The following is a 15028-nucleotide window of genomic DNA, read 5'->3' on the forward strand; positions in this document are numbered from 1 at the left end:
CTTGATCGACAATTGTGCTGCGAATCGACGTCATGGGCGATTCCAATCGTTGCTCTCCGCACCACTAATTACTTGTTATGGGCAGGCGCATCCATGTGCCCCTCTACCCAAATATTTGCTGAGGGCAGGAACGAGTCGCAGGGTCTCCTGGGTCCGTTACGAAGCGCAAGCTATTTCCGCATCCATGTTTTCGTGACCTCGGGTACTCGTATGCTAACCGACTATGGTTCCATCTGATAGACGACCGCGAGTCATGCTTCCACTGCATCCTGACTGGTGAAAGTATCGTCCGAATCGTGGCCATCGACTTCTCGAGTACCAGAGGGTCTCCCTGTGCAAAGTGCTCGATGATGCAGTAGTGTTTACAGAATCAACGTGATTTGTTCTGGCTGCAACAAACAATTGTTCCGCTGAACGCAATTGACAACAGGATGCCCAGAGTCTAGCAAAATTTGTCGACATCACATCATTCGCCCAAGTTTCACATCCGGAAATAGGATTCCGTATATCCTTTACCAGTCCTGCATCCTATCATAGCCCTGGCTGGAGGCTAATCTTGTACGAACTTAGGACTGCCCACACCCATCAAGTGTCAGACGAGGTCGGAAGATGTTATTCAACTCAACATGTCTGAACAACGCCAGCAACCAATTTCGCGTGGAGAGGGACCAACTAACAACCCAGCTTCCGTTTCACGGGACGACTCCTCTAAATCAACACCATCGACTTCAGCCTCGAGCGCACCTGCTCCAGGGCGTGCTGCTTCGGCCTCTGCCACCCCACGAACACCCTTCACGCCCATAGGCGAATCTCCTATCCCGACCCAGTTTAGAGTTCCTCCTTCTCCACGCGACAGCGCGACTAATATGCCGTCTGGCGAGCCATCGTCCAAGGCCGCCAAGGTCGCAATACCTAGACTTAAGAGATCTTTAGAATCTGGAGAAGGAAACACAAAGCTGGGTGGAAGGCATCGGGTCACTCATGCCTGTGAACCATGCCGGCACAGAAAGACGAAATGCAGTGGCGAAAGACCCACATGTAGGCACTGTCAAGATTTCAAGATTGCATGCTATTATGCCGATGGCAAAAGAGATCGCGTGAAGAAGTAAGACCATGTCGAACCTCATCAATGTCAGAACTGACATCACTAGACAATTCGGGAGTATGCAAGATAAAGTCGCCGACTATGAGAAAATCCTTCGAGATCTGCAGTCTCGTGTATCAGAAGCGGATGCAGAGCTGATACGTACTACACTTGATCGGGTGAGACAGTCTTTATCTGTACTCACAACAACTAAGCTAACCGCTAGAGGCTGCCCAACTCGATTTCGACGAAGCGATATTGACAGACGGCGCCGGTCCTATCCAAAGCGTCGAAGCTGGAGCCGACGAAGACGAAGCTAGTGGTGCTGAATCCGATGTGAGCGGTGGAAGAGGTTCGACTGGAGCCCTCGACAGAACCGAGGAAGACTTCACTCGCGAAGGAGCCAAAGTAACTGGTTTCATGGGCAAGAACTCCGATGTTACTTGGATGCAAAGACTCCGACAGGAGAACAAGTATGGCGAAGGCACTCCCGAAGCCGGCGACGAGAACGCTCGAAGACTCAACAAAATATCCGGTCCGTCCCTAAGATCTCATGCTATGGGCTCGACTAACATAGCTCTTCCTGAAGCCGATCAAGGCTTTACGGTCCAGGACTCCAATTACCACCTCAATGATCTGGCTATCTCTACCTATGAGGCTGTTGATCCTTATGAAATGCCTACCCAAGAACACGCACAGATGCTATTCATGACCTATATGAACCGAGTTCATCCATCTTTCCCTATCATTGGTCGTGTCAACCTTCAGAATCAGTTCGCCAAGTTTATGGCAAGACCAATCAACAGGCCTCCTCCGAAATGGTTAGCGATAATTAACATGATCTTTGCCATCGCCGCCAGATATTCTCACCTGATGCAGGCTGACTGGCAAGCCGATGAGCGAGACCATCTCATCTACTTCACCAGAGCGAGAATGCTCACCATCGATTCTGACACCATTTTCAATCATCCCGACCTGCAGATGATTCAGATCATAGCCCTCATGGCTTGCTATATGATGGTTGTTGACCAGATTAACCGCGCTTGGAACGTTCTCGGCATGGCTATTCGAGCTTCTACCGCTCTAGGCCTCAATATGCGTAATGACAGTGCCGAGTTGCCAGATGGCCTGAAAGAGATTCGTTATCGAGTATGGTGGTCAATGTACTGTCTTGAGCATCGCATATGTGCCATGACTGGTCGCGTCAATTGTATCGTCGATGATCATTGCACTACTCCGCTGCCTGTGCCACTCAACGAAGAAGAGTTTGAAACTGAGCAGGGGCAGAAGTTGCTCAATCATGAGCATCAGAAAACAAGTCGTGCGCCAACCTCGAATGGACCTACTCCTTCGAGACCAGGGAGCACATCATCTTCACGATCCGACTCCAACAAAGCTGATGCTTCGAATTCGCCCTCCACCACGCAGGCTTCAAGTGCACCCGACTGGACAAAAGACGTTACGCCAAATACCTCCCTATACTTTTTCCACTTTGTACAATTGTGTCGCCTCACACAAAACATCTTCACTAAGTTGTACAATCCAACAGCCATACAAGGTAAGTGGTCGGATCTACAAAACAGCATCAAAGATCTCAGTACCCAGCTCGAGAGTTGGTATCGAAGACTACCTGCCGCTTTCGACTTTCGGAGAAAACAGAGAGATAGAGATTTCTACGAAAGCAGACTGGGCCTGGGTTTCTACTACTATAGCACAAAGATGATGTTGCATCGACCCTGTTTGTGCCGACTGGATCGGAAGATACCTGGTCAGTCGAACAGAAGTAATGAATTCAATCGCATGTCCGCAACAGAGTGCATAACGGCGGCTCAAGAGCAACTGGCACTCATTCCCGACGAGCCTAACGCTGTCGGTCTACTTAGAACAGGACCTTGGATGAGCATCTTGCATCTAATAGTCCAGTCGGTCACTGTTCTGACACTAGAAATCTCTTTCCGAGCTCACCACATGCCACAACAAGCCGACGACCTCATTGAATCAGCGAAGAAGGGCGTTCGATGGTTGCATGCACTAGGCGACGACAATCTTGCTGCTGCTCGCGCATGGCGGCTCTGCAGTCAGATGCTTCAGGGCGCCGCTGTCAAGATGGGGCGTGTCATTGACGATATGCCGGAAGTCCCACCAAGAACTGCGGGAACCACAAGTGATGATACCTCTATGTCAGGAGGAACCGTCACCGACTCTCGACTGTACGATCGTTCTTCTGGTGACAACCAGGCACACCAATTTGGTGCAAATTATCCTGCAACCACTATGCCGTACGCTGCCATGAACATGTCTAACATGTCAGCTTTTGTGACTGCAGGTAGCGTGAACCCTTTTGCCGATATTCATGACCAGTACGGTCCATATCCAGGTGCGAGCAATATGGACCCCTCCCAAATGCACTATTCACAAAGTCCATCACACATGCAGTATGGCAGTATGCCGATGGAAGCCGATATGAGCTTTATGAACCAATACACAGAGTAACAAGATGAAGCTACACGAGATCAAAGAGGTGGTCGGCAAGGGTTTAGTTAGTTGCTGAATCAGGCTGGTCAACTTCCAATACCAGGCCAACCTGCGAGTACAGCGCTCGGAGACTACAACAATTTACTAACAGAGTTCCTACCAGACTTGCCATCTATGCAACAAGGCGCCGCGTCTGCTAGCAGCTTTCCGCTTCGAGAAACATCAGAACCTGCTTCTCGATCTGAGCAGGCAGGAACGACGACAAACTCGACGGTAGCATGGCGCGTCTAAGCAGAAAAGACGACAACGAAGTGATGAGGATATGGGTGGATGGTCGTACAGAATTACGAGATGACGGAGAGAAGATTTTCTTCGCTGAGCAGGTTTAAACGCAGAGGGCTTTTGGAGCCATGACAAAATGGCAAATTCGGAAGATTTTCGCGATTTTAGATAATTGCTGATTGCTACCACGAACAAATTCATACTAACCGGTATCTATCTGCTTGCTAGAATCACATTCACATGAGTGAGCGAAGGGATAGCAGTCGAATTCCACATACTACTCTCCACATTCCTCCCACCCACAGTTCAGTCCGTGCATCAATCATTGTTTCCAGGAGGTGTTTATGATTGCTGACCAGTGTTTGCGAGATTGACGGAGATGATTCGCAAGCACGGATGTGATCACGATAACAAACTGCCGCTGACTGTCCTGTTAGAAGTTCTGCTTGCTTTTGCCGGTTGACCGGGCTGGATCTTGGTTGAGGAACTCTTCACCAGGGATAACTTGATCACAAGATGAGCTTCCTCAAAGTATTCAGTTTCGCAAGTTTCATCGCAGCACAAACCCAGGCAGTTGTCGGCATTGGTGCCCCGATCCCTCCTAACCAGCTTACACGCGTGGCATACATCCCGTCCGGCACTGGGACATCATATTCGTCGACAGCACTCCTAATTCCTATCGCAACTGTATGTCCAGGTAACAACACAGTTGACACTCCTTTCCCAGCTGTGACTCTTCCTACAGTCGCTCTTAGCAATGTCACAGAATCGATCGTTACCGCTACTGCCATCATGCCAAATGGCAGTTCAACAACTTTCGCAAGTCGAATGCGAAAAGATGCACAACGCCCTGCAAGGCTTATGACCGCAGCTGCTAGTATGTTGCCAGACGGATTTTCAGCACTGCCTCTTGGTAACGTTCCGGATGATGAAGGTCAACTGATAGCTGGAGCGGATGGTTGTCAGACTCTCTTCCTGCCTACAACGACCGCAGCCTGCTCAACTGTCATTACACTTGTGGCAATGCCTGCTGTCACGGTAACAGATTGCAACCAGTACATCACGTTCTCAAGCGAGACCTTGTTAAGCCGCGTGCAAACATCCATCATACCCATACCCATACCGGCGATAGAAGCCACCAAATCTGGCTCCTTCACTACCCGTCCTTTCTCCAGAAATGACACCTATGAGGATGCCACGACCACGTATACCCTCGATCCTGAAGAGGCCGCTACAGACATGCCTTCAAAGCGGCAGATTATGATATCGAAGGGCAGACCCGCAATGACTGACTTGGTTATTGTAGCCCCTGCTGCACCAATCCCGGTCGAGGAACCTGCAGTGATGGAGTCGATGTCGGAGAAAACAACTACAACCACCATCATGCCTCTCCCAGCAGCGCTAAAAGCCAAGTACAAGCGCGAGAACATCGTACTGGCTCACCGTCACCAACGACGACTACATGACCGCGATAGTCGACCGTCTAGTTCAGCTAACATCGATGTCACGAACGGTACCAGCAGTCTTCGAGCCGGACTCAGCAAGTTCAACTCTGTTAAGCTTGCCAATGTTGCGCATTTCAGCCCGCCTCAACCAACAAAGTATTATGCTGCTCCTTGGCAGGAAATTGCAGAAGGTGGAGTACCCACCACAGTCCTAGGAATCACCTGTAATGGAGGTCTACAACCGCTAGGCGAATGTACAATACCAGACACCGATGGTGATGCTGAAAACTGCGAATGCAGCACTGTCACGGAGAAATGGAGCGTCGCCACACTCACCGCTACACGATATGGGACTACCATTGTCAGCTTCGATGGCCCAGTAGCCGTGACTCTTGCCGAAGGAAGAAGCACTACCACCAGCATCTCCTTCGTCGACACAATCAGCACCACAGCCACGTTCCTGGTTGAGCAAGTGCGGCGCACTACCCTCACCACGCCAGGAGGCACAGTCACAGCGACCGCGACAGTCACACCCTCCGCTACAGTAAGCCTATTCGAAGTCGACAGCGAGAGCACAACCGTCGAAGCTGCTGCACCACAAGATCCGCCCAGTATCCTTCCAGCTGACATGGAGCCCACTACGATCTATGAAACGAGCTACGTTGCCACCGCCACCATTACAGTCACGACAGAAGACATGCCTACGGACATGCCAGCTACCCCTCAATTGGCTGATGGCAGCCAGGGCATAGAGATCGTCGATGTCCTAGCTGCGGCCAACAAGCAGAAACGAGATGTGAAATCTTGGCTCCTTCGTGCGTTTGAGATGGACGCTGGGTCTGAGGCTGAGGAAGGCCCTGAGAAGCGTGATGAGGTGTGGCCGTCGGATGTTTGGCTTGCTCATCTGTCGTCTCTACAGGATACTGATACTGCGTCTGGTGAGGATGTTGCTGATGATGAGGACGGTATTGTGGGAGACGAGGTTGTGGCTATGGTCGAGGCGTGATAAATCTAGACTGGGCATACATGGGTATTTAGGATAGAGCGGAACGGAGAGCTGGGAAAGAGGCAGATGGTTTGTGTTGAGTTGGGTATGAGACGGTGCATTGTAAGGTATTCTGTTGTATCGCAATATGGTTGCAACTTTTTCTAGGGACATCTTTACAACTCGTTTTTGTCAGTCGTTTCAGGAGGCTTGGATGTCAGCGCTACGAGGCCTGGAGGGGAGCTACGTAAGAGATAAATGTTTGATCTTGATGACTTCAATTTCTATCTAGCACTTTCGTTCAGGTATTGCCGTCATTGCGGTTTATCTATGCTTCTCGGCGGCCATATTCAACGTTCGAGTGCAGAAGTTCGCAGTCTGCCTTGCTAACAGATTCGTAAAGGCTTACACCGACATCAGCATCAAGAATCAGCCTCTTTTTCTTTTCATTGTGATGGACATCGAAGAAACAACGTTACGCGCTGAGCAGCGCCTCTCAACGATTATGCTCGCTGGAACGTAACGTGTTCAAATCTGGTGGATCAGATGTTCCTGTGACATGGACTCGACACCATCTCCAATCACACCCGTCTACGACTTCATACCTTTCCCAGATGATGGCTTTGTTCTGGAGCCTAGCAAAGGAAGCGACCCGAACCCGCATTCTGCTCAAAACAATGCTTCCCTGCCTCAGTCCGTGCTTAGCAGCAGCTATATCTTCGAGTATCCTGGCACGATCGATTACTGGAAGCCGAGCCCCGCAGGCAATGTGTACGGTGATACTGCGTTGACTGGGAATGCTACAGCCATACTGGGAAACAATTATGGCGGTCTTCATGTTCAGAACGCTACGTTCCTACTACAACCAAAACCTACCACGTGGTCCGACCGTCCACCTCGCAGAGTCGAGCGGCACAACACCCCATACCCCAATTACACCCTCGAAACTGTTACCTCGTTTGAGAATGGACCGAATCCAAGCAACCAAGGGTCGTCATATCGCACCGAGCTATATTGGCAAAGACAAGAGGACTTGGGCGCCGGCATCTTCGGCGAAGTCCATCGCGAAGAGTCGTGGAACGGTCTGACATGCCAAAGTCGAGCTGTCAAAGTCCTTCGACTGCGTCAGCTACAGCGTCTGAAGGTCGATTACAAGAAGGAGGTTGGCGCATTATTACAACTATCGCAGGTTCGTCATTGCCTTATCTCGATCCCATCCACTCCTGACGTTGTATAGCCCGTCTATGTCCGTCATTTCGTGGAACTTTACGCATGGTACATGGACACAAGCAACGTCTATCTTGCCATGGAATATATAGCCTGGGGTGACCTTTCCAACTATATTGGACCAGGACTGGTCGAGAAGGATGCAAAACAGATTGCCTGCCAAGTGCTGGAGGGCATCAAGATCATGCATCGCTTGGATATCGTCCATCGCGATATCAAACCTGCGGTATGTTGTCCCTCCTGAGATTCAACGTTTCGTCTAATAACCATAGAACATCTTCGTCGTTCAGCGTTATCCAACCTGGTGGGTCAAGATCGGAGATTTCAGTATCTGCAAAAGTACAACGACGCAACACACCACGTTGCACACCAATGTTGGAACCACTGGATACCAGGCGCCAGAAAGTCTAGGGTTCGTCCCCACGGAAAAGGCCAATCACTACAATGCCAAATGTGATATATGGTCCTTTGGCTGTCTAGTGTATGAAATGCTTACCTGCAAAGTACCGTTCCCAGACCACTACTCATTAATCTCGTACTGTCGTGATCAGCAGCATTTTATTGGGTCTATGCGGCAGCTCGGCACCACAGACTCGAACCTATCCCTCATCTGCGCACTCTTACACCATCTACCTGCAAAGAGACCAACCACGGAGCAGGCAAGCAGTCTCGTACAGCAGTGGACGCAAGAAAGTCTTGCTGCTCGTGTCGAGCAGACTGGCATTTTCGGATCAAAACCCGGACAAAGCCTAGGGCTGTTCCGTACAGACTCACCTACTAGCAATATCTCTGGTACTACCCCCACACGTTCTACACGTAAAGTTCGCAACGAACACAAAGTACACCAAGCGTTTGTGGATTCCCGCAGTGGAGATATCCAATCGACCCAGTTTCAACTCGATACAGGCTTTAAAGAAAGCGCCGCTCGTCAGCGGCCCAAATTTGAGGTCCCAGCCAGTGTACTAACGAGAATCGACCTGAGACTGATGGGTATGTGGGACACTAGAGACCCAAGCTCGGAATCCAGGCCACCAACGAATTTACCGCCCCGGGCTTCTGCAGCCTCTGGGCTCTCGAGATCGTGGTTGTCCTACTTGGACTGAATGCAAGCCATGTGACGGATTGCACAATATGCCGCCGTATCGTTCAGAATCAACTACATGAGAAGAATCGGTGACCACAGCAAATAGACAGCAGAAAGAGTTGAAGTCAATATGATACTATAGCAGTCACCGAGCCGAGACGCAGGTTGCGACAACCGAGTACTTCCCCAATACGAGCTCAAACTGACGATTAGACTTCGACATTGTATACTGATCAGCCGAATCAGCGGCTTCCTGTTCTTTTTGCACTGTACTCTTTCACTCTATTTCCAATAACACTAATTGTCCATGATCTTTTTTTCGTGTTTGTTCCTATTCCCACAATGCTTATTGCGCTCCATCGTCAATTCCAATCAATACACCAAAACCCACGAATAACAACAAATACGACACGAGTCAAGCGATCACAATTGAGATACGCGTCTGATCTACTCCTCGGAAACGTCTTCAATAATGCGAACCGGCTCTTCCTCCACAAATATCCGATCTATCAAAACAGTTAGCAAGCTGCTCTCACTTCCAGATATGGTCAGGACTTACCCTCGAATTTCTTCAACACCGCCTCCCAACAAAAATGGCTCGAAGCAGTGAGCGTGCCATCAGGGTGCAAAGTAATCTCCAAAGTGCAGTTCCACGACTCATGGTTAGTCAGGGTTGCATATGGTCCGGAGTACGTCTCGAAACTCGGGTCGTAGCCTGGCCTGTTGATGCAGGCGAGGTCCATGGTCGAGCTTCTCAGTCTGAAACATCCGGTGTACTCAATGCCCATGGCCTTGAATACTGGTCTATCCATATCGATTCTCCACAGGAAATGTTTGACTGCGCGAGCGTGTTTGTTAGCAATGGTTCTATGGGGTTCGTGTGGAAAGAAAGGGTGAGTGTTGAAACTTACTTCGTCCGATTTGATTCAAGTCAATACGGGCAGTTCCGTGTTCTTCGACGAGGAACCGCTTGAGATTGATGCGTCCATGTCGTCCGAAGTACTTTCTATGGACACATAAAGCGCGGCTTGTATTGAGGTCGCCTGACATTGTTCGAATGGTCTGATTTGTTTCAAGGGCATGGAGGACTCCTGGGACGTCGCCACCCTCCATCATCTTGAAACGGAAATTGGCCTGTTGTAGGAAGGCTTCCCTTGCTGCCGGGCACGTGACCTTACTGATCAGGAGAGCATCAAGGCATTCTTGGGTGAATGGTCGAACGTAGACCGGCTTATTGGCCTTGGCCGCCTTCTTGCGCTTGGCGATCCTGTGTTGCTGCAGGGTCGATGCATAGTGTTTTCGGAAGATCTGCAGGAGGATCTCTTCTGGGAGGGTAAGGAAAGACAGAGGTGCCGATACGTCGACAGACATTCTATCAGCTATCGCGACAAGGCAGGAGATGACAATCTGAATCTGGATCGGAGAGGTTGTGATTGGATGGAGGGATTGGTGAGTGAAGTATTGTGGATACTGAAGTTGGAGAGGAGGAGAGAGCGGGTTATTCGAAGTTATAGCCACGAGCAAACGCTAGGCCGTTGACTCGAAAGTGATAATTGGTGCTGGTGACGGAAAGCATGTCACTTGCGTTCTGACACAAGGACGACACTTGTATATACATGGGCTCATGGTTCTGTCTGGCTTCGCCGCTGTGCCTTGAGCTTAAGGGTTGAGCTGTCCTTATCTTCACACTGTTTCGTCCTCACATATCGATAACCCTTTCCACCGCATCCAGGCCTGTAAGTGTATTGTGAGGGCTATGTACCGTAGAGTAGGATATATTGTTAGTCGGACGAAATTCTATACCGCCCCAAAACACTCTAGAGTCGCAATGCTCGGTCTTTGTCGGAAAGAACTCTTTGGCCGGTTTATATACGTTGACCCCAAAGGTATCGTCAATCGCAGTCTTTTCTCTGTAGAAGGCTGTCTCGTCCCGACAATCCGTCACGCACAATATGACTAAGTATCAACAGTACCGGTGGAAGAGAAGCCTCTCTAGCCTCATCGAAGACCTTGTCGTGGGATCTGTGACAACGGTTTGATAGAGACAAAGACACAGCTTGCACATTTCAGAGAGGTATGTTAGCCTGACAAATAGCGAAACCACAGAAGGAAGGAGCGAGTGCTGACACAGTGCTTGCCCGTCGATACAGTATTTGCCTTGTGCTAACCTGGGACAAGCAAAATCAGTTGTACCAATTTGAAGATGTCGATAGGCTCAATTCTGGGGAAAGAACGAGGTGCAGCACATAGGTTGACGTTCACTGCCTCCGGTAGACTATCGTCGAATTGCTGGCTGCTTGCTAGAAACCTAGCTTGTCAACGTTCTCTCCTTTCGATTCTGTTACATACTGATCCTCATTACCATATCAACTCTCGAGTAAAGCATCGAATTACGACTACGCGGCTGTCTGATTCATACCACCATACTTCTCGTAGAACTCGAGCGTCATTGCTGCTAATAGACATGGAACTTCCTTCTTCTCACCAACCCAGTAATTGACTGTCTCATTGATATCGTTTCCGAATGGACCATCACGACCACCTCCGATCTTCATTGTGCCTTGGTCACCATCAAACTCGATGAAATCCTCGCGATCCTCCTCAGCAACATCCTCCTGCGTCGTGTTCGTGTCATCGGCAGAAGGATTGTAGTACATTGAGCGAACCTTGACCTTCCCATTGGGCAAAAATGTGACCTTGTAACCAAGGATACTGGAAATGACATCGCGAAACTCGGCGGCCTTTTCAGTCCAGATCTCCCGCTGTCTCCGCATACGTTTCTCCCTATCTGCAATAATTGTATCCTTGGCTTGAAGGTCCAGCTGAAGCGCATTCAGACTCGATACAGGTACGACCCGAACACGGTTCAAGGCTGCCTCGTCTCCACGGAGTTGAGCCATCAGGTCCGTATTCTCCTGCTTCATAACCCGCAAAGTTTCCATCTTGACAGCTTCGTGCTGGGCAGTCGGATTATCTCTCATTTCAAGCACTCTTGTTTGCGCTGATGCTCGTAACGCTTTCAGCTGCGACTTCGTGGCCTGTAGCTCTTTGGCCAGCATCTGAGACTGCTGCGTTATCTTCTGTAGCGCTACTTGCAGATTCTTGTTCTTTCGTAATTGATGACCCAGCTGCTCAGACTCAGGCTCTTCCTCGGGCTTGCGTTTCTGGCCTGCTACCTGGACAGGCGCAGCAGGAGGTGGTTGCTGTTCCAGCATCACCATTCGTGAGTGTAAGGTCTCCATCTCTGATTTATATTCACTGACCAAGGCCTCGAGTCGCTGAATTTGCTCGGCTCGTTGAGTGTCGAAATTTGCATTATCCGTCATGGTAACTTCTTCGGCATTGAAAGTTTCAAGTTGAGCTCGAAGATATTCGATTTCCTTCTTCGCGAGCTGTTGTTGCCTTTCCATGCGCTTAATAGTCTTGCTCTCTGGCTCGGCCGGTTGTGTTTCTTGTGTTTGGGCTTGTTCCCTCAGCTTCTCGACTTCTTGCTTGAGAATTTTCTGTTCTGAGTTGAGGGCTCTAATAGCTTCATCTTTGCCAGCGACCTCGCTTTCAGCAAGACCAAGTCGTTCAAGGACAAGAGCATGTTTAATACGCTCATTGACAAGAGATCTGACCACGGCCTCAGGAGTGTCGAACTCCTGTTGATCTTCTTCTCCTTCTCTTTCCAGCAAAGAGGTCCAAGTTCTCTTCTCATCCTCGAGGATCTCTTTTTGCAGCTCAAGCTCGCCAGCTCTCCGTTCTGACTCCTTGAGAACTCTAATTTGTACCTCGAGAGACTTCTTCTCCTCTAGAACGACATTGACGTTCCGTCTTTCCTCTTCAAGTTTCCGAATCTTGATCCTTTGATCTCGCTCCAAATTTTCCAGGCGTCGCACGTTTGCGATCTGCTCACCAAACTCTCTCTTAAGCACTTCGAGCTCCTCACCACCACCAGTCTTGCTATTGAGTTCAAGGACCTTTTTCTCAAGATCCTCAGAATAACGCTCCATCTCCTGTAGTTTTGTGGTTGCTATCTCGACCCTACCTTTCATTTCTTCGAGCTCGGCAGTAGTTTCCTGCATTGTTCGTTCGAGCCTGCTTCTAGCACCCTCCACTTCCTCAACCTGGACCCGTCTTAGTTCTCTTTCCGCATCACTCAATTTTGACTCGAGGTCTTCTTTCTCTTCACGAAGGGAATCGAATTCGGTTTGCAAATCTCGTGCACGTCTCTCGACTGCGGCACTACCGGCCACTTCACGATCACGAATGTTGCGTACCTCCTGTTGCACAGACTCGAGTTGTCGCGTGAGCTTGAGACGATCGGATTCGGCGTCTTGAAACTTTCTGTAATCTGCATCTGCTCGGGCCTGTGCTTCGCGTAACTCCTTCTCATGCTGGAGGGCGAACATGCCACGCTCCTGCTCAAGACTGGTAATCTCATAATCGAGTTTGTTGATCTTGGCCTGCAGAGCGAAGATATCTTCCTGATACTTCTGCTGAGTCACGCTAGGGACTGGCTTCTCGTAGGCACTTGGTTGAGGAAGCAAGGACTGTCTGCTTGCCGATTTCCTTAATGGTTGACCTTGAATATTGGTAGATTGGGACAGAGAAGGTCTTCGCTTGGTAGACAGCTGGTCTAATGACTGTCCCGAGACGGTATCATAGGACGTCGAAGGAGCAGTCACCGACCGGTTGGTAGTGTTAGTACTGCTTCGAAGGGCATTTTGTGAAGGTGTCGTGACTGTCACACTTTGTCGCAATTGGCTGTTCGAAAGCGATTGTCGCTGAGAGGACAGTCTCATACGCTTTGCTGGCGAACTCATGGCCGATCGAACACATATGGAACTACGTTGGATAAGTGCTGATTACTGGTGGGTATCATTCGAGGAAAGCACGCACAGCCAGAGTTTGGTTTGTTTGTTGTACGATGCATGCGGAAGGTATGACTGCGATCGATCGAAGGAGCAAATCACGTGCTGCATGGCCATGGCCGCAGAATGGACGATATCGTGCCTGAGGCATAACGAGCTGCTGACAAACTTGGGTTAATTCGGAGACCTCGAATGACCCAAAGGCGGGGACAATCCCGAAAATGACGTTTCGGCTGGCAGGGAAGTTCAGACTTTGGATCGAGAAAGTCTGCACGTCTCGGAGATGTCGCCATCACAAAGGATGCCAATGGGTCGCCATTCTGACAAATTGAGTATTGATTATGCCTCTGGTATAAGCCTCGGTATGCATATAAGTAAAGCTCTGCCTCTGGAAGGTAGGCTTGTCTTCGTATTCCTCCATATCTGCTCCTATCCTGCTATTTGAGACTTAATCTAGACCATGTCGTCCACAACCACACAGACCGCGACCTCTACCACCTTGAACGGCGCTGCATCGAATGACGCCAGCTACATCCCTCGAGGCCCAGTCAACGCCGTCCTAAACTTCTTTAAAGATCCTGAAGATGGCAGCAAACCACATAACTACGTCGAGCCACCTACAGATGGTCGGCCACAGCGCAATTTTGGCAGTGAAGATGTCGAGGTCAGAGTCGAAGACATCCGTGACCGAGAAAATCAGTTTCACCTAGAGAAGGATGCGTTTCAGGCCATCAAGGGCATCCCCTCGGACGAGAAAGACTTCACAGACGACGAGCACATCAAGAAGGTCTACTATCCTGAGGTCGAGAAGCTATTATTAGAGCAGGTTCCTGGTGCGCACAAAGTCACACTGTTCGACCACACCGTACGGAGATCGAATCCAGACGCACCAAGAGCACCAGTGACAAGAGTACATGTTGATCAGACAGCAAGGTCTACCGAGTGGCGTATCAAGTTGCACAACCCAGAAGACGCGGAAGAGCTGCTCAAGGGTAGATACAGAATTATCAATGTCTGGAGGCCACTGAACGGCCCTGTGCAGGCAAGCCCGCTCGGCTTCGCAAGTGCGGACACCACCAAAGACGAAGATTTGGTGCCAGTCGAGCATAGATACCCCCACAGAACAGGCGAGACTGCTGCTGTAAGACACAACAAGGGCCAGCAGTTCTACTACTGGTCTGGAATGCAAAACGATGAGAGATTGTTCCTGAAGTGCTTCGACAGCAAGGATGGGGTCGGTCAGCGAGTTCCACATACTGCATTCGTTGACCCAAGGACTCCTGAAGGTGCTAGAGGACGAGAGAGCATTGAAGTGAGGGCTCTTGTTTATGGTTGAGAACAGACTCCTTTTAAATCTGAGTGTAACAATATGTATCGTTCAACAGTGAAGTTCTAGTCGTCAATAAATTCACCATTTCCTCATGCTACCCATCCTCTTAATATTCATGACGCCTCCACATTCTCTCACTGACATCGACATTCACAGCGTGATGATATCAGATTCTGTGGATGAACCATAACACAGTCCTCTCCGCAATGATCCGACAACTTGTCACCATAGAATATTCATCAATAGTGAATGTAAAAAGG

At 49.7% G+C, this 15028-nt stretch overlaps 6 protein-coding genes across 6 annotated transcripts; 4 read left to right on the forward strand and 2 right to left on the reverse strand.

Annotated features, from left to right (window-relative positions):
* Positions 1 to 1113: 1113 nt before the first annotated feature.
* LTR64_008060 (uncharacterized protein) lies at positions 1114 to 3577 on the forward strand (the record flags this gene model as incomplete). Its single annotated transcript, XM_064902376.1, has 2 exons — positions 1114 to 1263; positions 1313 to 3577. 2 exons carry the CDS (start codon positions 1114 to 1116, stop codon positions 3575 to 3577), a joined length of 2415 nt encoding a protein of 804 aa, XP_064751350.1.
* A 780-nt stretch (positions 3578 to 4357) lies between these two features.
* LTR64_008061 (uncharacterized protein) lies at positions 4358 to 6292 on the forward strand (the record flags this gene model as incomplete). Its single annotated transcript, XM_064902377.1, has 1 exon — positions 4358 to 6292. One exon carries the CDS (start codon positions 4358 to 4360, stop codon positions 6290 to 6292), a length of 1935 nt encoding a protein of 644 aa, XP_064751351.1.
* Positions 6293 to 6830: 538 nt separating this feature from the next.
* On the forward strand, positions 6831 to 8251 carry LTR64_008062 (uncharacterized protein; the record flags this gene model as incomplete). The annotated part of the gene is made up of 4 exons (XM_064902378.1): positions 6831 to 7460; positions 7509 to 7724; positions 7771 to 7910; positions 8050 to 8251. The coding sequence occupies 4 exons, from the start codon at positions 6831 to 6833 to the stop codon at positions 8249 to 8251; spliced, it is 1188 nt and encodes a 395-aa protein (XP_064751352.1).
* Positions 8252 to 9029: 778 nt separating this feature from the next.
* LTR64_008063 (uncharacterized protein) lies at positions 9030 to 9953 on the reverse strand (the record flags this gene model as incomplete). The annotated part of the gene is made up of 3 exons (XM_064902379.1): positions 9030 to 9088; positions 9142 to 9420; positions 9494 to 9953. 3 exons carry the CDS (start codon positions 9951 to 9953, stop codon positions 9030 to 9032), a joined length of 798 nt encoding a protein of 265 aa, XP_064751353.1.
* A 1025-nt stretch (positions 9954 to 10978) lies between these two features.
* MAD1 (coiled-coil domain-containing protein mad1) lies at positions 10979 to 13390 on the reverse strand (the record flags this gene model as incomplete). The annotated part of the gene is made up of 1 exon (XM_064902380.1): positions 10979 to 13390. The coding sequence occupies one exon, from the start codon at positions 13388 to 13390 to the stop codon at positions 10979 to 10981; it is 2412 nt and encodes an 803-aa protein (XP_064751354.1).
* Positions 13391 to 13898: 508 nt separating this feature from the next.
* LTR64_008065 (uncharacterized protein) lies at positions 13899 to 14774 on the forward strand (the record flags this gene model as incomplete). The annotated part of the gene is made up of 1 exon (XM_064902381.1): positions 13899 to 14774. The coding sequence occupies one exon, from the start codon at positions 13899 to 13901 to the stop codon at positions 14772 to 14774; it is 876 nt and encodes a 291-aa protein (XP_064751355.1).
* Positions 14775 to 15028: the final 254 nt, after the last annotated feature.

This window comes from Lithohypha guttulata (genome assembly GCF_036872675.1).
Source record: "Lithohypha guttulata strain CCFEE 5908 chromosome Unknown scaffold_7, whole genome shotgun sequence".
NCBI lineage: Eukaryota > Fungi > Ascomycota > Eurotiomycetes > Chaetothyriales > Trichomeriaceae > Lithohypha > Lithohypha guttulata.